Source organism: Papio anubis, chromosome 10, assembly GCF_008728515.1.
Source record: "Papio anubis isolate 15944 chromosome 10, Panubis1.0, whole genome shotgun sequence".
In the NCBI taxonomy this organism is placed as follows: Eukaryota; Metazoa; Chordata; class Mammalia; order Primates; family Cercopithecidae; genus Papio; species Papio anubis.
Window position 1 is genome coordinate 1,927,398 of NC_044985.1, and position 23,565 is coordinate 1,950,962.

Here is a 23,565-nt window from a genome sequence, read left to right on the forward strand (position 1 = left end):
TGGGGACTGCGGCCCCGGGGCCTGGCTGGCGGTCGGTGACCTAAAGCATGCAGTAGGCACTCCATCAGTGCGTGTTCTCTGGCATGCCGCCTGTTTCCTGGAGGCCAGAGGTCGGGTCACAGCACAGGGTGTTCTGGTGAGGCCCGGGCACCAGGCTTGCCGGCGGGGCCGCGGTGGTGGCATCCAGGGAGGAGTGGTTAGCAGGAGCACTGGCGGGTCCAGAAAAGCTGAGCTCAGCATTTAGGCCCAAACCACCGGGTGCGGGATGGGGGACTGCAGCCATGGGGTGCCTCTCCCTTTCTGGCTGTGGCCCTGGGAAACTCACAGCCTCTCAGGGGCTCAGTCAGCCCCACTGTTAAGAGGGACAATGGGGCCGGGCACAGTGGCTCATGCCTGTAATCCCAGCACTTTGGGAGGCTGAGGCAGGTGGATCACCTGAAGTCAGGAGTTCAAGACCAACCGGGCCAACGTGGCAAAAACCCATCTCTGCTAAAAATACAAAAACTAGCCAGGTGTCGTGGCACGGGCTTGTAGTTCCAGCTACTCGGAAGGCTGAGGCAGGAGAATCGCTTGAGCCCGGGAGGCAGAGGTTGCAGTGACCAAGATCACGCCACTGCACTCCAGCCTGGGTGACAGAGTAAGACTCCGTTTCAAAAAACAAAAAAAGAGATGGTACCTCCACAGTGTGGTAGGTGCTGCTGTGTGCACAGCACCTGGGGCACAGGGATGAGTGACTGGGGCACAGGCTGGTGTGTGCCCGTGGGTATAATGTGGGAGGGATGGCAGACACTTGGGGCCTTGTGTGACTGAGGACAGGTGGCAACAGGTGGGAGGGAGGCAAGAGAAGGCCCCTAGGGTGGGGGACTGCCTGGGGATGAGGGGACCAGGTGCCTGTGTTGGCAACCTGGGCACAGAGGCCATTGGAGGGTGGAGCCGAGATGCCTAAGCCGGGTGCCCCTGCCCTTGCTGAGCACCTAGTTGCAGACATGGCTGCAGAAGCCTGAGAGCAGAGTCCAGCCAGGAAGCCTACACCCTTGCAGGAAAGCCCCCAGGAAGAGGGCAGGCAGGAGGATGGCTGCGGGGCCCTGGAAGTGGGGCGAGGCTGTGGGACTGCCCCATGGGTGTAACTCAGCCCTGCTCCAGCTCCGTCCAGGCCTGTGTCCCTCGGCAGGCGAGAGGGCCACCCAGCCTCCATTTCTTGACCTAGAACGTGGGATTTACAGCTGTGGGGTCGGTTTTTGCCATTTTTATATCCAAATCTCCACAGTCCCGGGAGTCCGTTGCATTGTAACCCAGGCTTGCAGTGGGAGAGGTGCTTCGGCAGGAGTGGCGATAGCTCTGGAACTCAGGAAGCCACCAAGAGCTCCCTGCATCTTCCTCAGGAAGGAGCCGAGGTCTTCCTGCCAGCAGGCACCTCACACAGGGGTTGACCCACACCCCGGCAGCCTGGCCAAAGCCCACCCCTGTCACCCCTATAATGGGGGAGGGAGGGGTGAGGCCGAGGCTGCAGAAGGCATGCTCGTGAGGACCAGGCCATGGGGCCCAGCACCCTCCAGCTCTCACACAGTTCCAGGTGTAAGTGGCACTGCTGGAGGCCACCCCCTCACCTGAGACCTGGCCCGGGGTCACTTCCGCCATGGACCTCTCCCTGGCTGCTCCGAGCGGAGCAGACCGTCTCACGGCGTAGCTGCACAGTGACTCCTAAACCACCATGTCCTCTGCGGGGGGTCACTGGGATTGCCCCCCATCATGTGGGGTCCCTGCCACCAGGGAAGAACTAGGCCAGTGGGGAGACAGAGATGTGAGCACTGCTAAGCCCTAGGGCTGGAAACCTACCAGGGCCCCTTCTGTCCAGACAGGGAGCTGCTGCAGTGACAGAGGCCTGCGGTGCCCGCGGCTATGAGCGGATTCCTGTGCAGTGCCCCGGAGCTCCTAAGCAGTCGCCCAGGGGCTCTGGGGACACTGCCCGAGCTCTGTGTTGGGGAGCCGGAGAGTCCTGGCGTTTTTCACCTGCAGGAAAGTGGGCTCACAGGGGTGGCCTGCCCAGGACACACAGCTGTGGGCCTGGAGCCAGGTGCTTAAATCTGATAGGACAGCTGGTTTTTACTTGCTGGAGAGGTGACTTTGGAGGTGGAACTGAGTGGGTCAAAGTGGAGATGAGAGCCCCTAGCAGTGAGGACGGAGTCAGTGAGCCCCTCCCCAGGGTGTCTGGTCCCCTGAGGTCCAGAGGCCCCCGATGTGGGGCAGTCAGCACTGCCTGTGTTAGGAGCTGTGGCCTGCAGCACTTGGAGCCCAACATGCAGGGCTGGGCTGTGCATCCTGGGCACGCTCAGGCTTCCGGGCTGGGCCCTCTGCTTCTCCGCAGTGCCCGGCTCCCCTCCGGGTAGGAGCTCCTGGCAGGCACAGCTGTCTCCCCTGGATTCCAGGCCTCACCGGCTAGCGGGAGTTGGAAGGGACCGGGGCAGTTGCAGAGGCACAGAGGTGGGGTTCAAGCAGCCTTGTCCCTGCCCTGCCACATCCTGCCTTGCAGGGACACACAGACCTGCCCCCGACATGCCCTCCTGCCTCGGGGTCTCTGCCCATCTGGCTTCCCAGCAGGGGCTGGCAGTGCTGTGAGGACGCTGGCCAAGCTGCCCTCAGCTCCTCGGGCCACAGCCCAGCTCTGCACCGGCAGCGTTTTCAGCCATCTGCCGCGGGCCGGTGGGGGCTGGGGGGCTGTGAGGGATCAGAGAGACCCTGTCCGGGAGGCTGGAGGGAGGCCCCCCAGCGAGCCACAGCGAGGTACCACCGGGTTGGGGCAGAGTCCAGGGCTTCAGCTCTGTCCCTCCGGTGCCGCTGCACAGCCGCGGCTCCTTATGTTTAAAGTGGTTCAGCCCGCTCCTGCTGCGTCTTCACTGCGGGGCCGAAGGTGGTTTTTTCTTTATGCGACCACTCTGAGTCTTCACTGATTCACTGTGCTCTACGGGCTGTGTTTTCTGTTCCTGGTCAGGTTTGGGCATTGGTCAGCAGGGCGTCCTGAGCAGCATTGCTGGACCGTCGTATCCGCGTCGCCTCCGGAACTGGCGAGGTCAGCCTGCCCTTCCCAGCCCGGAGGCGGTGGCTCAGCAGGCGAATGGTTCTCTTCAGTCAGTCACAGCCTGGGTCCAGGTGGGTGTGGGCTCCAATCCCAGTGCCGCCCTGACCAGCCGTGTGTCCTGGGCCAGTTGTTGAACCTCTCCAGGTCTCAGTTTCCTCATCTGCAACATGAGAATAATTCATCCTACGGGGTTACTGGGTAAAGCGCCAAGAGTTCAGTAAATTAATAATTCAGTTACTCCTGAGCCCAGGCTGCTGCCAGGGCCCCCTGGCCTCGCCCGGGAGCCCAGCCTCTCCTCTCATTCAGGTCCTTGGTGTATCTCCCTGAATAGATGGATTAGGTTCAGAGGCCAAAACGGGGCAGCAGTTTATTTTTCATTTCCGTCCCTTTGGAAGGGAGCCCAGCATAAGCAGACCAGGCTGGTGGAAAGCCAAGGAAGCACCAGGAACCCAGGCTCTTTCTCTTCACTCTGCAAAGTGAAGCTCCTGCCTCACGGTCCAAGGGGACTGCTGGTGCTCAGCAGTCACGTCCGCTTTCCAGTCAGCAGGAGGAAAACAGGGCAGAGAAGGCTGTCTCTAAGGACATCGTGATGGCCAGTCACACAGCCACACCTGGCTGCACATCATCTCCTGGGCGTCTTCCTCCTCAGGGACTTTCTGCAGTTTTCTAGGCCTGTCTCTTGAGGGCCACGTGAGCACAGAGCCCTGTACCACCTGGACTCCCTTCCCACCCATCCGTAAGAATTCAGCTCCCCTGGGTGAGCCAAGGAGGCGCCCCCGCCCCCCATGCCGCACTTTGCTGGAGGTAGGCAGGGCAGGAGCAGCGTCATGAGGCCAGCGGGCACCAGCTGGCCAGTCCTCTCCAGACCCAGGTGCCTCTGTCTGCCAGAGGGGGCAGGGCAGGGAGATGCGCCTCAGTCCTGCTGCTCCCTTCCTGCCAAGGGACTGGGCTGAGGCTGGACCTCAGCTGACCCAGCTCCAAGCCCAGCCCACGCTTGAGGGGCTGGGTGGCCTTGGCCTCTGGTGTTGCTTCCTCATCTCTCCAGCTGGGACACGCCCAGGCTGTCAGGTCACTGGCGTGGGGCTCCCTGGGGTTGGGTCAGACTCGCCTGCCCTGCGCGGGTCCTGAGGCGAGAGGGGGCTCTCTGGAAGGGGTGTGGGCAGCGAGGACTGCCCCGTGTCCACACAGCACCTGACCACCGATGTCATGGGGCCTCTCTCCAGACCTGGGTATGTTTGGAAGCAGATTGAGTTAATGAAAAAAAAAACCTCACTACTCTTCTGCAGACGTTACCAAGAAGGGACAGCCTTAGCCCAGCATTTTCTGTGCTGCATTTGGAGAGGGGCTCCCCAGCCTGCTGCTGCCAGCTCAGAACTTGATGATCTGGGTTTTTCTGCAGGCAGAGGGGAGGGGCCCTCCGGCCAGGCCAGGCCTGTGCTGCGGCACTGGGTCAGGTGCAGGCACACCCGCGCAGGGTCACACCAGAGCGATGGGGAAGCCGTTCCCTCTCAGGCCGTGGCTCACATGCCTGTGCCTCCTGGTAGCGGGTCGTCTCCTCGGGGCTGTCTCCCCACCCTCACCCTCCTGGACCTGCAGCTGCCCCCTCTCAGAGGGAATGACACCGCGGACAGCCAGCCCGGCCTTGTGGCCCTGGAGAGCCGTGCCTGAGGGCCCCTTCCTGCCACAGGAAAGAGGAGGCGGCCACCCGCCCCACGTGGGGTGCTCAGCGGCCTCCACCCCGCAGTGGGACTTGGAGCCAAAATCAGACTTCCACTTTTTCTTTTTTTTTTTTTTTTTTGAGGCGGAGTCTCGCTCTGTCGCCGAGACTGGAGTGCAGTGGCCGGATCTCGGCTCACTGCAAGCTCCGCCTCCCGGGTTTACGCCATTCTCCTGCCTCAGCCTCCCGAGTAGCTGGGACTACAGACGCCCGCCACCTCGCCCGGCTAATTTTTTGTATTTTTTACTAGAGACGGGGTTTCACCGGGTTAGCCAGGATGGTCTTGATCTCCTGACCTCGTGATCCGCCCGTCTCGGCCTCCCAAAGTGCTGGGATTACAGGCTTGAGCCACCGCGCCCGGCCCACTTTTTCTAACAAACTGAGCAGAAGCTGCGCTGCTTGGTGCTGTCAGAGGCATAGGCACCAGGGGCCCCTGGTGGGGTTGGCAGCAGACAGTGCCGATGAGGGTGACGGTGGTGTGTTATGCCGTGAGCTCCCAGTTTTGGCATCCTCCTAGAGGTTGTCATTTCCTTCCTGTGATGAGGACCCAGGCCTCAGGGAGGCCTGGTCGCTTTCCGGAGAGAACCATCCTGGTGCCCTGTGGTGTCCCATGGGCCTGGGGCAAGGCTGGCAGTCAGGGTAGGCTGGGGTAGCAGGTGCCGTTGCTGAGTGCTGCCAGGTGCTCACGCAGTCCTCGGAGGAATGTTCTCCCAGGTTGCCTCTCTGAATTTCTGATGCCCCTTGGAGTCCAGGTTTGGTTTTGTTTAGAGACAGAGTCTCGTTCTGTTGCCCAGGCTGGAGTGCAGTGGCAATCACAGCTCACTGCAGCCTTGAACTCCTGGGCTCAAGTGATCCTCCCACGTCAGCCTGCAGGTAGCTCGGACTGCCCGGAGGTGCGCGTCACCATGCCTTGCCTGGAGTAGGGTTTTTAAAACTAATCACTGAAATGCGACCTTCATGGTAATGGCCTCTGTCCTCATAGTGGGACCCCTGGTCCCTGGGAGATCCAAGCGCACCATTGGGAGAGAGGACTTTCGGAGCCCGTCTCAGAGCTACCCTCACCACACCATGTCCTTGTCCTTGGGGGCTGGAATGTGACAGGCATGCTTGTGGCTTCACTGAAGCCGGCCCTCCAAGGACTCTTCCTCTGAGCCACACAAAACCATTTTCTTCCAGTAACTGAGTCAGAAGAAATGCAACAATATTTCTTAGGAAAAAAACAAAAAAGTTCTGTCATTCTGACTCTAAATGGCAGCATCCTCACCCACAATTAGGGAGCTTCCCCTCTGCTGGCACTGGTAGAAAAATTGCCATTGTTTCAGGATCTGAGTTTAGAAACGTGCGGGTTAGACCCTTGTTTCATGGAACCCACCCCCGCACCGCCATCAGCTTCGGGCATGGGAGGGGAGGGGCACACCCTGGACAAATGCAATGCAAGCAGGACTGGCGCGGCTGGCCCCGTGTGATGGCCCCTTTGCACCCTGCACCCTGTCCCAGGCAGCAGGGAGGCTTTCATGATCTTCATTATTTCATGTACATCATTCCTTCTTGGGCCAAATTTCCTATTAGGTTGTTTATGTAATGTTTAATTACAGACAATATAGAAATAGATTAAGAAAACGTTATGGTCACATTTGGGCTTATGGGTTTTCACTGAACTCTTACCTCCTGTCAGTTTAAACATTTTTATCATAAAATGCTGGAAAAAGTTCATTATCTCACTGCTGAGACAGCCACTGAATAGTCCATTCCTGTCTGGGTGGTGTTTTTTCTGAGCATATATGTATCTTACAAAACCATGACCACAGCGTGCTGTTGTCCTACACGTTGGAAGGGGATAGACCTTTGCTCGTGGAACCCCATGGTCAGCTCCAGGGCTGGTGCAGGCATTTCTCCATGTCTTCAGGTCTTGCTGGCACCCCCGCCGTGGGCTGCAGGACCGTCCACTGTGTGCCTGCCCTCAGCCTCCACCTGCATGGCCATGACTCCCTGTGGCAGCTCACACTCCAGTGCACACCCTCTGAGGCGGCCCTGCCATGTCTCAGCCCTTCCCGCCAGGGCCAGCACCTTCCTACAGGTGGAGTTACTGCACCAGCCCCTCACCAGGCTCCAGTCTCCTGTGCCCCTCCTTCCCCAGCCCAGCTCTGGACTTCCCACATGCCCTGAACCAGGTTTGAAGGCTCATTTCTGGCTGGAGTCCTGAGCTTCCGGAAGGCAGAGTCAGCAATAAGAAGATGCAGGCGTGAGTTTGGGTCAGAGCAGCACTCGAAGGCAGAAGAGACAAAATGAAGCCCCCTGCAGCCATGGGCGTGAGCCACTGGAGGAGCGAGGGACAAGTACCATGGGCTGCAGGGCCCGGCCTGGTTGATGCTGGCCTCAGCTGTTACCTGCCTGCCCCGCCCTCCTGCCTGGAAGACACTCAGAGCGCATGGGCTGTTCCCGCAGGATTTCCCTGGGGTGTTCTGTGTTTGAGTTGGGGCTCCCAGGCCAGGTCTAAGTTTGTCCTGTAAGAATCCAGACTCTGGACTTTAGAACTCGCCACGCCCTGACAGCAGTGTCTAGATCTTACCCGATTGTGGGACGCACTAAACCAGTGCCCAGAAAAATGTCAGAACAGCTTCAGGTCGCAGAGGGCATTAAACCAAGCATAATTAAATGCCAAAGTGCATGATCCAGGCGATCATTGTGTGTTCTATCACAAGAAGCTGCAGTCTGTGCAGACTAGAATTATTTCATAGTGCATTTCAAGTTGACGTTTCGTGCTTCATCTTTGAAATCCATGTGAGTTTTGCACTCAGGGCCATTACTCATCCAACCTCGTTTTCCTATAGAGTGAACCAGACCCTCCTTGGTCTGGCCCTGCCTGTGTGCCTTAGCCTCACTGGCCATGCCCTCACCTCACCCGCCTCGGAGAAGCTGCCCTGTTACCCGCAGAGGGTCTCAGGGGCCGGCCCCTCCTGCCACTTGTGAGAGGGAGGGACGTCGGCCAGCAGCACAGACACAGGCAACCCCAGCTGCTGATGTGGCGCCTCGGGGATGGCCACACGTCACAGCTGCTGCCCACTGACTGGACGGTGGTAGTGAGCAGCCAGTGGTGCGGACAGGGTCTCCCCATCACCCTCGAGTGACCAGTGTGTGCCCCATTCAGGAGTGAACGCTGGGAGCCCTGGTCTGTCCCAGTACATGGCATGCATAGGTGTCCACAGAGATCTGCTCTGGCGGCCAGGGTGCTGTGAGTGCCATGCAGCCGGACCACAGCTTGGGGCTGTGCTCACAGAAGATGCCAGAGGTTTGCCACCCTGAAAGAACATCATTTGCCAGCAAAGTCACTGGGCAGAGTCCCCAGCCTCCCGCATCAGGTTGGCAGCAATGAGGGAGATACCTAAGGAGAGAAATGGCCCTGTTTGCATCCCCAGGGCACTCCTGGACGGTGAACCAACCACCAGCCGGATGCTTGGGCTGGGCAGGACCTGTGGTTCCTTCCCAGAGTGGCCACGGAGCATTCAGACTCATTAATGCATGGTTAGTTACTAAACCTCAGGGCAACCCCCACTGCCTTGGAACCTGGCCACCCTTGAGGTGGTCCGCCTTCACTGATACCCACAGGGGCCCTCCACCCCTTTTGTGGAGCCTGTCTTGCTCACCACAGCAGCGTAGTTCATAGGAGGAGAGGAGAGGGGAGAGGAAGTGCTGAAGACGCCTGGGATTTGTTGGGCATGGAGGTAGCAGGGGGTTGCAAGCAGAGCAAAGGGTAGAGACGGGGCGGGGCGCTCTGGGGACGGAGGCTCTGGCTTGACGAGACTGGTTCGCCTGGAAGGCCAGCTGGGCCTCTCAGGCTGCCTTCTTGGGTCTCACTTTTGTCTTTCTTCCTTTCTTTTTTTTTTTTTTTTTTTGGAAGGGGGCTGGGTCCTTGGACCCCGGGCGGCTGCCCCCTCGCCCGGCTAATTTTTTTTTTTTGTATTTTAGTAGAGACGGGGTTTCACCGTGTTAGCCAGGATGGTCTCGATCTCCTGAACTCGTGATCCGCCCGTCTCGGCCTCCCAAAGTGCTGGGATTACAGGCTTGAGCCACCGCGCCCGGCCTTTTCTTCCTTTCTTTAAACTTTGATTCACACGAAGTGTTTGGGACATACAAAAGAACTTCATAATGTACATAGGAAATAAATGGTCACAGTGAACACCTGTACCCCCAGCTGCTCACCGGAGGCACGAGAACATGATCAGCACCACGTAAGGCACTGTGAGCACCCGGTGCCACCCCAGCCCCACACCCCAGGGCTAGCCTCTGACTTGAATTTTCCTGTTTCAGCTCATCACTTTTTTAAAAAAACAGACTGGGCTCAGTGGCTCACGCCTGTCATCTCAGCACTCTGGGAGGCCGAGGCAGGCTAATCAGGAGTTCGAGACCAGCCTGGGCAACATGGCAAAATCCCATCTCTACTAAAAATACCAAAAAATTAGCACACACCTGTAATCCCAGCTACTCAGGAGGCTGAGGCAGGAGAATTGCTTGAACCCAGGAAACGGAGGTTGCAGTGAGCCCAGATCACGCCACTGCACTCCAGCCTGGGTGACAGAGCGAGACTATCTCAGTAATAATAATAATTTCAACAGATATATATATATATATCCCTGAATAGTGTTTTCTGGGGATTTATTTTTGAGAACTTGATAAAATACACGTTACCATCCTAATCCAGTCTTGATGTGCAGAGCCTTCTTCGTCACGTTTCCCATGGTGGTGTGAGTAGCTGCCGTTTGTTCATTTTTATTGCTGAGTGGAGTATGCCACCGTGGAGGTGAGCGCGCCACCATGGTGGGCATTTGGAGCTGTTACCAGAACGCCACTGCAGCCTCCCCCATACCTCCTGTGTACACAACAAGGTTTCTCTGGGATGTGCATCTGGGAGAGGACTCGCTGCATCTTGGGGTATATGTACCTTCTGCTTTCCAGTGAAGACACTTGGAGATGGCTGTTCTCACTGTCTCATTCACATCCGCAAGCAGATGGCAGGAGGGTCACCCTGTATTCGTGCCTACTCTTTGCCGCTGCCCGGCTTTGCCTTCCCACCACTCTCCTGGTATTGCCTGTGGCTTCCTGTGCCACTGCCTTGGTAACTGACGCACGGGAGCCTCTTTCCATACGCTTTGTTGGTCGGTTTCCTCATTTTCTTTTACTTTTAATTTTTTTAAGTAATTCATATACGTACTTAAAAACAGATAGTTCCAATTGGCTTATGATGAAAACCAGCAGATCTGCTTTCTCTTTCCAGCCGCTCCAGAGAACCATTTGCAGGTTTCTCAACGTACTTCTGGTGTTTACCTTCATATTTCTAAATAACGTATAGTGCCATTTCTTAATTTATTGATTTAGATAGTCTCTGTTTACTTTGTTTCAATAGATGGTGAAGCGTTCTTACACCCTCACACAGTCTGTCCTCACCCCACTCATCATCCACATACAGTTAAAGCTCACGTTTTATTAAATCAGTATTCACTGTTACAGTAATCACTGTTTACATGATGATGCCTTCAAAACCATCATTTACCTCTGAGGCAAGTAGTATACTTCATTTTCTTTTCTATGTAGCTTTTTGTTTTTCCTGGAATTCATGATTGCCTTGTATTTTTACTTGCCTTATTTTCTATCTTCATGGATCAATTTTTTCCAAATGATTCCAGAATCTGCCACACACCTACCATTCGTTTTTTCCCACCAACTACTCAGTTGTGTCAGGCCATCTGTCCATCCCCCACCCCACCCCCTTTTTTTGAGACTGAGTCTCTGTCACCCAGGTGTGATCTTGGTCGACTGTAGTCTCCGCCTACTGCATTCAAGTGATTCTCCTGCCTCAACCTCCCAAGTAGCTGGGAACACAGACATGTGCCACCACACCCAGCTAATTTTTGTATTTTTAGTAGAGACATGGTTTTACCACATTGGCCAGGCTAGTCTCGAACTCCTGACCTCAAGTGACCCACCCACCTCGGCCTCCCAAAGTGCTGGGATTACAGGGGTGAGCCACCACGCCCGGCCTTTGCCCCTTTTTACCTAGAGCTTCTGTTCCCTTGCTCCTGTCAGGCCCAGTGGGATGTGTTGCTGACATCCTGGAACTGCCCCTGGGTTGGAGCTCCCGGCTCCCAAGTTTGCTTTTTTTTGTTTTGTTTTGTTTTGTTTCTTTTCCTTTTTTGCTAAATTAGATACCTACTCCAGGATCTTCCTAAAATAAGATTCACAGAAGGTGAATTTCCTAAGTCTTTGTATGTCTGAAGACGTCGCTACTGCCCACACTTGATTGATAGTTTGGCTGGGTATGAGATCGCATTGGTCATTTTCCCTCTGCCTTTTGAAGACCTTGCTCCATTGGTTTCTAACATACGGCATTGCCATGGAGAAGTATGCCCTTTATGTATTGTTTTTTCTGTTCAGATGCTTCAAGGGTCAACTTTTTAGTCATCTGCTCAGTCCCCACATTCATTTTCTCGGCACTTGGTGAGCCATTTCAGTCTCAGTGAATGATGGACTCCAATTCTGGTTATTTTCTCATCATCTCCTCTCCTCTATTTTCTCTCTTCCCTCTTTCCGGAAGCCTTGCTGGCAGGCACTTGGAGCACTTGGATGGATAGACCCTGCTGGATAGTGGTAGGCACAAAGCCCCCTGCTTTGTGGGGTCCCAGGTGTCACTGCAGGGAAGACTGGTCTGGGGCGCAGACCCTTCAGCAGGGGGTGCAGGGCCGGGATTAGATGAGCCTGGGCTCCTGAGGGCAGGGGCTGGGGACCACCTTGAGTGTGCAGACCATTCCTCAAACCTCTGAGCCGTGAGCCGCCCCCTTGGCACCTCCAGAGAGCACATGTCAGAGAGCTGACTAGATCCGGGGTGGGCCATTTGGGGAGTCCTCTGCACCTCACCACACCCCGCCCTCTTCCCACTTCTGTTCGACGACACCACCCCACGTTTTGGCAGATGACAGACTGGAGAGTAAACAGCAGATGCATCTGGCAATGCATGCAGTGGAGGAAAGAGGGCAGAGCACGGGAGGTGGGACAGGGCGAGGTGGAGCTGGGGCACTGAGGCAGTGGACAGCCAGGACATGCCTGTGGCCAGCAGTGCCTGCAGTGTTCGGCAGAGGGAAGGGGACAAGGCAGAGGGGAGGGGAGGGCTCTGTGTGGTGGGCATGGGACTGGACGCCTCTGGCTCGTAAAGAGTGCCACCGGCTCTGGAGGGTGTGCCAGGTAGGGGCTTCCATGCCTTTCAGGCAGGGGTAGGAAGGAACTAGATGGTGGCCAAGGGCAGGTCACCCTCCCTGGCTCAGCTGTCACATCTGCAGAAAGGGACAGGAGCACACACATTTGGCTACTGGCCTCACAGGCAACTTCTAGAGTCTGCGTGGCCGTTTGTCTATACCACAGGCCGTGTCTGGGGGACAGAACCAGGGGACCCAGGGCATGGCAATGTTCTGAGCAGGGAAGGTGCACAGGGAGCCGTGGGGACAGTGTAAGCCCCTGGGCCTTAGGACGGGGGCCTCGGTCAGCTCCTCAGGGTCCCCCAGGCGCAGTGTCCGTTGCATCATTTTGTTGCAAGATGCAGAGCTGCTGGACCGGCACTGCTAATGAGAACATGCGTGTCTTTGCACACACCTGCCTCCCTGGTGTGGGTCCCCAGCAGCTGTCCCTGCAGCGGGAGGCCTTTGGTCCAGAGGGTTATTTGGGAAATGGACGCAGGAAGGACAGGTGAGGCTGACAGGCTCGGTCATTCTAGGGACCATGAGAGTTTCGGCTGGCTCAGGTGCCCCTTGCCCCCACCGTTGCCCCTGTTGGTGCCTGCTGGGCCTTCTGTGCACAGAAGTCCTTGGCAAAGGAGAGAGCCAGGCCTGGGGCGGTCAAGGAGAAAGTGTCACCTCCAGTGCTGTGAGGGCCCCAGACTTAGATGGCTTTCAAATGAGTGTCTGTCTTCAGCAGCTCACCCTCCCAGCTTTTTCAGAAACCAAAGAGTAAATTGCTCACGGCTTCTCTAAGTGGCTCGCACACGAAAAACCTAAGTCATTTCAATGGCTGGGCCCAGAAAACCGAGCCCTCTCCTCTCCTCCTCCCTGTCTCTGGCCCCCAGCTCTGCCTCAGTTGTACTGGGGTCTCACTGTCCCCTCAAGACACTGCCCCTGCAGGGAGGCCTTTGTTCCCCTCAGCTGTGTCCCGTAGAGAGGATGCCACCATCGGACACGTGATAACTGAGCCGGCTGCCACCCTAACCCACGATGGTCAGTAGGTCGTGTGCCATCTGGGGCTACTAGAGCCGGCCCACTGTGTACACCACACGTGCCCGCTGGGTGCTCTGGGCTCTTCCTGCACTCCTGCACTGGCAACCGCTTATCTTCTTGAGCTGGGTCTTAAAGGTGGAGAGGTCTGACCAAGGGGCGGTCACTCACACTGGCATTCCAACGGAGGGCATGGCCCATGCAGAGACCAGGGGTGATGTACCTGTGTGCTCCTGCCTGCAGACCACGACGGGGCTGGGGAGGGGAGGGCCGCAGGCCACACTGCGCGGGTGGCAGGTGGGTGCTCCAGCCTCTCCACAGCAGAAGCCCCAAGCTTCGCAGGGGTGAGGAGGCTGTCATTCAGAAAGGTCGCTGCCAGGGAGAAGGGACTCAGAGAAGGGAGCCTGTGGCTGTGGCCCATGCTGCCCTCACCACCAGGCTCCTGTCTTTGAGTGGCCAGGGACCACCTGAACCCCCAGGGGACCTGGGTATGTGCTGACCTGGCATTTGCAGTCATGTGCCCTAGTGGCAGCTGCTCGAGCTTGGCTGCCAAGACCCACGGTGTGGTCAGACCGTGTGCAGCTGAGGAGTGAGTTCCTCCCCGGAGGGGGAAAGCCCTCAGGGGTCCGTGTGGCCGTCACTCACAGGGTCATTGACTGGGGCTGGGAGGGCAAGCCTCTCTGTTGGTTGGCGCATCACACTGGTTTTCTGTGTTCAGAAGAAACCCCTCACGCTGCCCCGTCTCCATTCGTTTGGTCAGGGCCCCACAGGGTGGGGAGCGGAAGTCCATGCAGCCCTATGCCTCCCGTGGACACAGGGTCAGCTAGGAAGGCATGGATGGTCTCTCTTCTGAGCGGTTAGGGCCTTGTGAGCCCGAGGTGGGAGACAGAAGCCTGCCCCGGCCGCCTCGGGCCCTTAGTCCCTGGCCCTCGGTCATTTTTGGTTCTAAAGCGTTTGTCTCACCTGCTACCTGAAGAAGGTCCCACCCTCTGGCCCTTGAGGCCCTGAGTGCCCAGGAGCTGCTGCCATCAGCACAGATGGGTGGTACCAGGCAGGCAATGGGTGCAGGGTGCTCGGGGAGGGCCAGGTGTGCCTTGGGGCGCGTGAAGTGGGAGCCTGGAGCAGGGAAGCTGAGGCCTGCTCTCGCCCCTGCTGGGACTGGAGGTGACCCTCCCTGACCCCTGCCCACCCTCTGCTTCTGCTGAGTGGCTCCTTGGGTGGCACCGTGCCCAGGCTGTAAACAGCTGGCGAACACTGCTGGTCTCAGGGGGCTGTGGCTCTGGGACCTCCCTGGATGAGGTATTGGCGGCTTCACCCACCAGCAGGAAAAGTCAGGTTGTCCCTCCAGAGGAGCCAGGCCAGGCACTGCAGGGCGCCGTGGTGGTCACCCTGGGTAGCCGTGTGACCGTGGCACGCTCCTTGGCATCTCTGATACCAGGTTTTGAAACGGCTGTTGGAGAGCTAAATGCAGGCGTTGGTTGGCCTCAGAGGTGAAGCCCAAACCCCTGTAGTGGGGACTTTGACTCCGAGCGGCCCTGGTAGCACCCCTCATGCTGCCACAGCCCTCACCTCCTCTCCCTGTCTCCTTGCAGGAAGTTCTACTACATCACCCTGCTACGAGACCCCGTGTCCCGCTACCTGAGTGAGTGGCGGCACGTGCAGAGGGGTGCCACGTGGAAGACGTCGTTGCACATGTGTGACGGACGCACGCCCACGCCCGAGGAGCTGCCGCCCTGCTACGAGGGCACGGACTGGTCGGGCTGCACGCTGCAGGAGTTCATGGACTGCCCGTACAACCTGGCCAACAACCGCCAGGTGCGCATGCTGGCCGACCTGAGCCTGGTGGGCTGCTACAACCTGTCCTTCATCCCCGAGGGCAAGCGGGCCCAGCTGCTGCTTGAGAGCGCCAAGAAGAACCTGCGGGGCATGGCCTTCTTCGGCCTGACCGAGTTCCAGCGCAAGACGCAGTACCTGTTCGAGCGGACGTTCAACCTCAAGTTCATCCGGCCCTTCATGCAGTACAACAGCACGCGGGCGGGCGGCGTGGAGGTGGACGAGGACACCATCCGGCGCATCGAGGAGCTCAACGACCTGGACATGCAGCTGTACGACTACGCCAAGGACCTCTTCCAGCAGCGCTACCAGTACAAGCGGCAGCTGGAGCGCAGGGAGCAGCGCCTGAGGAGCCGCGAGGAGCGCCTGCTGCACCGGGCCAAGGAGGCGCTGCCGCGGGAGGACGCTGACGAGCCGGGCCGCGTGCCCACCGAGGACTACATGAGCCACATCATTGAGAAGTGGTAGTGGCGGTGGTGGCCACGGGGAGGCCTCTTGGGGGGTGTGGGGGGTAAAACAGGACAGACAACAGGTCCACCCAAGACTGTCACGGGGAGAGTGTCCCACACCTGCTCCACAGAGATAGCTGCGTCCTGAAATAAACAGAACAGGGACATAGTGGGGCTGGGCGGGGATGGCGGCTTGAGGAATCGACAGGTGCAGCCAGCGGGTCAGAGGAAAGCATGCTCGGAGGATGCCACGGGCAGGGCAGGGCCTCCGGAGCAGGGGTTGTGCTTGCTCTCCTGGCTCCCTTGGATTTATCACGAAAACTGAAGGTTTGCACAAGAGACAAGGACAGCAGAACATGGACCTGCCAGGCCAGGAGTGTGCCCCTCACCAGCTATACACACGGCACTCGCTCTTAGCTCCTCTGTCCAGGCTACTAGGAGTGAGACCGGCTTCTGGCAACTGCCCCGGCTCCAGGCCATCCCATAGGCCCTCCCCTTCTGGCTGCCCCCGATGCCCCAAGGCCTGGGGAGCCCCCAGCTCACCCATCTGTAGCTCCCTCAAGGTCAGGGCCCAGCCCATCTGAGGCAGAGAAGACTCAAGTCCCCAAAAGCCCACTCCGCTCCCACCCACGGTCCTGCTCCATGCTTTGGGTCAGGAGGCCAAAGCTGATGTTCAGGCCCCACCCACTCCCCACAGTCCTCAGACCAAGGAGGGGTTTGGGGAGTGGGCCCAAGCTGCATTGCCGGCCCTCTGTGGGCCGACTGGCAGCCCAGGAGTGGGGAGGCTTTGGCCGGAGATGCTGCCACTTGTGCCTGAGTCCCTGGCTGGCCTTTGGAGGTGACCACCCTGGCAGACGTGGCTCAGACTGGAAGGGCTGGGGACCGAGCGCTCCGCTGCCTCTGTTCTCCTTTCTGACCCACTGGGATTTGCTAGCAGGCTGCCCAGCCCCATCACCGAGACACGTACTCAAGAGCTCAAATACCACTGCTGCCACCAGCGTGCGGATTAAGTTCATCAGGCCTCCATCGGCTGGAGCGTAGGACCGTAGTCCCTGCCCAGGAGCCATACCCTCGGACCACAGTGGCTCTGGATGGCCAGGAATGGGGACTTGAGCGTTCAGATTCTCAACTAGCCTTGACAAAACAGCTGTAGGTGGCCTCCCTGACACCAGATACTCAACCCTCCCCACCCTGGCTCTCCTTGCGTTTCCCCGCGCTGCCCACCCCCTGGCAAAAGGCTGGCCAAGCTCTGTTCCCAGCAGCCCCGCAGGTTTCCCCACTGGCTGCAGTGGCCCTAGTAAAAGCCATGTTGCATATCTGCTGTAAGCACGTGCCCTGTGCCCTGTCCCCATCCCTTATGCCTAGGAGGCCAGGCTGGTGTCTCTAGGAGGGCCCCCACAGGCGCCCTGGGTCCCCCAGAGGGCAGACGGGTGTGCTCAGGCCGCAGGCTGACTCCGATGCAGGGCAGTGGGCTCTGCAAGCCGCCTGGCTGGGGTTGGCAGGGGCCCTCTCTCCTGCCCCAGCTTTCACTCAGCCACCGCAGCTGCCCCACTGTGGGGTGGAGATGTGGGTCACCACGGGCTTGGGAGCAAGCGCCTTCTGCAGCACAGGAAGGCGAAGGTGTGGTCAGGTGAGGTTGCTACCCCTGGAGGTGTGGCATACGGCCCCACCCTCAGGCCTCCTACACTGGCCCCATTTTGCTTTGGGGTCCAAGGACAGGGCGGTCAACAGGGTAGGGTGGGCAGCGTGCTAGCGCAGGGACACCTCTCTGGGTGGATGCATCGCACGAAGGAAGTGAGTGCCAAGGGGATGTAGCGGTGTGGTTCTTTCAAAGGGAGGTCAGGGTCAATGGGAATCTGCTCGGACACTCGACACTGGGGTGGGTGCACTCCTGGGAGGAGGAGGAGCATGTTCAGGGGAGCCTGGGGTCTTGCACAAGCCACATGGGGCACCTTGGCCTCCTGGCAGGAGGTGGACACCCAGCCAGAGGCCTGGCTCAAGGTGGCCTCACCTGGCCACGGGCGTCCTGGGTGCACAGGCCCGAGCGCAGGTTGTTTTGTACATATTGGAGTATGTGTTAACTTATGCCCCGCAGCCCAAATCACACGGAAGCACGGGTCTCATCTCAGTCTCTCCGCTGCATTTGGAAAGCAGTCTTGGGCCCGCGCCAGGCTGAGGTGTCCCGAGGTGGTGGCAACTGGCAGTGCCCTCAGCCCCCGAGTCTCCAGCCTGGCACTTCCCATTCAGGCCACCTGCTTTGGGTCAACGGTTCCTTGGCCAGCAGCATCTCCTAAATTGTAAGAACTCTGTCCACCCAGGGCCCTCCCAGGGCTGCAAGGACGGAAGCAGGCAGGCAGTGGAGCTAACAGCTTAGTCACCAGGACCCCCAGGCCTGCAAACGTCCCTTCCTGGAGGGGGAAGCCAGGAACAGCAGAACTGCCCATGAAACAAGGCTGTGAACTTTTCGGGAACTGGAACTGTTTAACTTGAACCCAGGATCGTTTAAAGCTTTATTTATTTATAGCTTCTTCTTAAAAAAAAAGTGTTGAGAAGAAATGTTTTGGTTATTCATAACAAAAAAAAATGAGTTGATGATGGAAAAGCAAGTCATAATCATCTAATTGTTTTTGTCTAGGTCGAGAATGAATGTTAGCCGATGAAATAAACTCTGACAAGGAGTGGTGGGCGTGCTGTGGTCTCTGCGGCATAGCTGCCCCTCCCAGTGGGGGTCTCACGCCGAGTCCCAAGGGCGGGGTGCGTGGCACAGGTGCAGGGGGCTCAGTGAGGACAGTCACATGAAGGCATTCTGAGGTCGGGCGCGGTGGCTCAAGCCTGTAATCCCAGCACTTTGGGAGGCTGAGGTGGGCGGATCACGAGGTCAGGAGATCGAGACCATCCTGGCTAACACGGTGAAACCCCATCTCTACTAAAAAATACAAAAAAAAAACAATAGCCGGGCAAGGTGGCAGGCGCCTGTAGTTCCAGCTACTCGGGAGGCTGAGGCAGGAGAATGGCGTGAACCCGGGAGGCGGAAATTGCAGTGAACTGAGATCCGGCCACTGCACTCCAGCCTGGGCGACAGAGTGAGACTCCGCCTCAAAAAAATAAAATAAGGCATTCTGAAAGAAAAAATGGGACTTTGTCATAACCATAAAGAGTAACCATTTATTCATCATCAGTGACAGTATTTGGGAAGAACACCCAGCTGAGGGGGAGGCAGGCGCCACTGAGTTACATTCTCATTAACCTCTTCCCTCCCTGTCTTTTGAAATTTTGAAAGATTTCAAATGACAAAGAGGGTGGAGGAATAGTTGATGGACACCCACATGCTCTTAGCCTAAATTCTTCACCTTCTTTTATCCTGTGCCCACACTTTCTCATACACGCACACATGCGCACGCCTGTCTGAAACATCTGAAAGTAGACTGTGATCATCAGAATACCGCACTTCTAAATCCCTCAGCTCGTGTCTCCTAAGGACATTCTGCCACAAAACTCAACCCTGTTATCCCAGCCCCCAGATTTTCTAACAATACAATATTTTCCAATATCCAGATCTTCCGCTTGTCCTAGAGATGTTTTCAGAGCATTTCGTAGCCCCAGGACCATGATCCTCTGTGTGCCTCTCCTGTCTCCTTGAATGGAGGAGTGAGTCTCGGCCACCCCTTCTTATTTCCTATCTTTCTTAGGATTGACTTATTTGACTAATATGGGCCAGTTGTCTTAAAAGGTCTGCAGATGCAAGTTTCCCAGTGGTCAGATTTGGTGACATTGGGCAGGAAGGCCCTCGGGCGAGGCACCTTCCGTCAGCCCAGGTGTCTTGTGGCTCTGTTCCCTGGATGAGGGAAGTCCAGCCTCCCCGCTGGGGCCCTGGGGAAACCCAGCCATAATGGTCACCTGCCAGCTCGTATCTGCCACCATCCCAGTGACAAAGGTCACCGTGGTGTTTCTAGGAGGGTCAAGGCTTGTACCCGCCACCATCCCAGTGACAAAGGTCACCAAGGTGTTTCTGGGAGGGTCACGGCAGAAGTAGGGCAGGAGTCAGAACGAGCCAGAAGGAGGCTGGGCACAGTGGCTCACACCCAGCACTTTGGGAGGCTGAGGCAGGCAGATCACTGGAGGTCAGGAGTTCAAGACCAGCCTGGCCAACATGGTAAAACCCTGTCTCTACCAAAAACATAAAAAATCATCCAGGCGTGGTGGCACGTGCCTGTAATCCTAGCTACTGGAGAGGCTGAGGCAGGAGAATGGCTTGAACCCGGGAGGCGGAGGTTGCAGTGAGCCGAGATCGTGCCACTGCACTCCAGCCTGGGCAACAGAGCGAGGCTCCATCTCCAAAATAAATAAATGAAGTCCACCTGAGCCAAAGACCCAGGAGGCTCGGGTCTGCCCCCTGCCCAGCCCTCATCCCCACTTCCTGTCCACTGCCACAGAGTCCCGTGAGTGTCAGGCTCACCCGATCCTCTGAGGTCCCCTACCCCCTTCTATCCTGCCAGGGAAGCCCACATCTGTCCTTGCTCCTGGGCCTCTGGGTTTGGACAAAGGCAGCGCCTCCACCACCCAGCCTCGTGGCCAGCACCACACGTCTCATCCCTCCTGCCCCGGCATTCCGTCTTCACACAAGAGGCTCCAGCCATGGCCAGCCACGGCCCCATCCCTGGACGGGCCTACTGGGCCTGCTCCCCACTGCTCCCCTTGGGCTTCATGCCAAAGCCATCAGGCCAGTATCAGTCCTCACACCCTGCTCAGCTGGGGGCACCTCTGCACACAGTGCTGGGTTCTCTTCCTCGGGGAAGCTGGGCCCCCACGACCCCTACCTAGGTGTGGTCTCCCAGGTGCCTGGCTTGGGGTCCCTGGTCCCCTTCATTGTGGCACAGAGAGGAGCCCATCCTCAGGCCACCCTCGCAAAGGTGGGAGCCCCAAGACCTCTCCTGGGAATGTACACCTGGACTTGGGGAGCTTCCAGACTAGGAGGACGAGGGGGGTACACAGTGTATTCATGACATGAGAACGCCTTCCTAGGAGGGCCTCACCTCAGGGCTCCAAGGACAGCCCTGCAGGGAGAGCCTGGGTCTGGCTCCCCTGACATGTAGCGGCAGCAGCAGAGAAGCCTGCAGGAGTCTCTTTGTCAGATCAGGTCTTAGGTTCCAAGTGGACCGCTGGCTGCTGTTCGCTCCTGCGCCTCCATTTCCTTCTCTGTGAAATGGGAAAGCTGGGCCAGGCGCAGTGGCTCACGCCTGTAATCTCAGCACTTTGGGAGGCGTAGGCAGGCAGGTCACCTGAGGCCAGGAGTTTGAGACCAGCCTGGCCAACATGGCAAAACCCCATCTCTACTAAAAATATAAAAAATTAGCCAACTAGTGGTGGTGGGCGCCTGTCATACCAGCTACTCAGGAGACTGAGGCAGGAGAATCACTTGAACCCAGGAGGCAGAGGTTGCAGTGAGCCAAGATCATGCCACTGCACTCCAGCTGGGCAACAGGCTTCATCTCAAAAAAAAAAAAAAAAAAAGGGGGAAGGCTGCCGTGTGGATCCAGCTGCATCAGGGGAGCCAGGCCTGGCCCCACACCTGCCCACAAAGGCGGACTAAACGCGGACCACAAATGAGCCACCTGGAGGGCTTGTTGAAAGCACAGAATCCTGGCCCCACCCACACTGCCTTGCAGCTGCCACGCAAAACCACGTGGGCCCAGCCTCTCCTGTGGGCACACCCACGCACTGTCCCTCTCTCCCCCCTTTCTTTCCCTGAAAGGGCCATGACAGTTTTCCACGCAACCCTGCCTGGCCCTGCCATCCTGCTCCCAGCCCCACGCTGAGAGGATGCCTGTCTGCCTCCCTCCTGCCAGCCCTGCTCCCTGCTGCCTCTCACTGGCCTCCAGCTCTGTCTGCACGAACACTCCCAGCTCAGCCCCGGGCCTCGGGCTTCAGGTGGGACCTGGGCTCCTGGGGCAGATCCAGAGGAGGGTCTGAATTCACTACTAAAATTCACTACTGAATTCTCTACTAAAAATACAAAAACTTAGCCGGGCATGGTGACGGGCACCTGTAATCCCAGCTACTCGGGAGGCTGAGGCAGGAGAATGGTGTGAACCCGGGAGGCGGAGTTTGCAGTGAGCCGAGATCGCGCCACTGCACTCCAGCCTGGACGACAGAGCCAGACTCCATCTCAAAAAAAAAAAAAAAAAACTACCTACATCCTGTTAAGTCAGTCGTCCTCCTAGCAGGGACAGGGCATTCACACAAGGTCTCCCTCACCCCGCCTTGTAGAGGGGTCATTGGTCTCGCCAGGACCGCCAGCCACTGCCCTCAGCAGCTCCACTGCAGGCGTGTCCAGGGCGGCCAGAACTCGGAGTCTAGTCTCTTGGCTCGGGTGAGACAGAGACCCCTTCTGGGACCCAGTCTGTCCCCTCTGATGCCCTGCTCTGAGCCACCACCTCAGCCCCAGGTCCCCCTTGCACCTCAGCCGTGTCTGAGTGCCCACAGCCGTGTCTACTGCACTGCACCCCGCCAGGCCTGCCAGACGCCCCTCGCAGGATTCCAGGTGGGTGCCACGGCCCACCTCCCAGCGCCCGGCCCTGGCAGAGGCCACAGCCGTGGAGGGCTGAGGTGGGGTGTCTTCCCTTTCACCTGTGCCCCCAGACTTCCCCACCCCTTGCACATTCTCACTGTCCCCTGCGACAGGGCGTCCTCACTGCCCTGTGCACCCACCCCACTCTGTGGCTCCTCGGAACTGGGTGATTTCTATGCAAGAGGAAGCCCGGGGACTTTGGAAAACACTTTTCTTTCTCAAACAAAAAGCCAGGCATTCAAGACAAGCGTCTCCAAGACTCCAGGGAGTCGGCCTGGAGCCGCGTGGCTCAGGCTCAGGAACGCCTCTTTGTTCCCCGCGGTGCCCGCCCAGCCCAGAAGCCGCAAAGGCCGGGTCCCAGGCTGGGGAGCACTAGGCAATGTGGTTCATGAGGCTGAGCGGCTGGGCTCACTGCTGCACCGCGTCCTCTGCCTCGGGCGCAGGAAAAGCTGGAAGGGGCCCTCGGCTCCGGGAGGAGGACTTCCAGGAGAGCTGGCTGAGCTAACAAAGGCCGCCTGTGTGACTCATGCGCTTGCTTAGGAAGTGGCCCTGTGCAGCCTGGCTGCTGCTTCTGGGATTCACCGAGAGGTGCCGCTCAGGAAGTGGCCTGAAGTCGGTCCCTTTCCGGCGGGCACTCCATGAAGGCAGGGGTTTTTCAACCTGGAATATCTGAAACTCAGGCATGGTGGCAGAGCCTGCTAGCTATGCCTTGGTAGGCGTTCTTCCCTCCTTTCTTAGCAGGAGAACCACTACGTATCAGCGGTGACACAGCCAGTCGGGATCAAGACTACACTTCCCAGCCCCCTTTCCAATGACATGTGTTGTCACTACACCCGGTGGCCAACAGTGTGCAAGAGGAAATGTTCCTTGCCGCTTTGGGAGACAATCCTGAAACAGAAGTAACTTCCTCCCTTTCTCCTACTGAATGGCTACAATGAGGATGTGATGACTGGAGCTCAAGCAGCCATGTTGGACCATGAAGTAGATGCCATGTGGTGAGGGTGCTCGAGCAACAAGATAGGTCCTTGATGATTGTGGAACCACCCTAATAGCTGTGGGATGCCTACCTTAAGACTTTATCCATGTCAAATAGAAATGTGTGTTCTGGCCAGGTGCAGTGGCTCACATCTGTAATCCCAGCACTTTGGGATGCCAAGGCAGGTGGATCACCTGAGGTCAGGAGTTCGAGACCAGCCTGACCAACATGGAGAAACCCAGTCTCTAGTAAAAATACAAAACTTAGCTGGGCATGGTGGTGCACACCTGTAATTCCAGCTACTCAGGAGGCTGAGGCAGGAGAATCGCTTGAACTTGGGAGGTAGAGGTTGCAGTTAACGGAGATCATGCCACTGCACTCCAGCCTGGGTAAGAGAGTGAGACTCTGTCTGAAAAAACAAAAGAAAGAAAGAAAGAAATGTGTACCTTGTTAAGGCCAGTGTCGCTTGGGGTTTCTGTCCCTCTCAACTGAACCACTAAAGATCAAATTCCTACAAAGAGCATAGCTGGGCCGGGCGCGGTGGCTCAAGCCTGTAATCCCAGCACTTTGGGAGGCCGAGACGGGCGGATCACGAGGTCAGGAGATCGAGACCATCCTGGCTAACACAGTGAAACCCCGTCTCTACTAAAAATACAAAAACTTAGCCGGCCGAGGTGGCGGGCGCCTGTAGTCC

General features: G+C 57.7%; 1 protein-coding gene across 1 annotated transcript in view; it reads left to right on the forward strand.

The window, feature by feature from the left end:
- LOC101012197 (heparan-sulfate 6-O-sulfotransferase 1) overlaps positions 1 to 18,005 on the forward strand; it is a 52,370-nt gene extending 34,365 nt beyond the window's left edge. The window contains exon 2 of the mRNA XM_003909277.5: positions 14,638 to 18,005. Coding sequence (XP_003909326.1) covers positions 14,638 to 15,346 — 709 coding nt within the window. The 3' untranslated portion in view covers positions 15,347 to 18,005. The remainder of the gene's footprint in view (positions 1 to 14,637) is intronic.
- Positions 18,006 to 23,565: the final 5,560 nt, after the last annotated feature.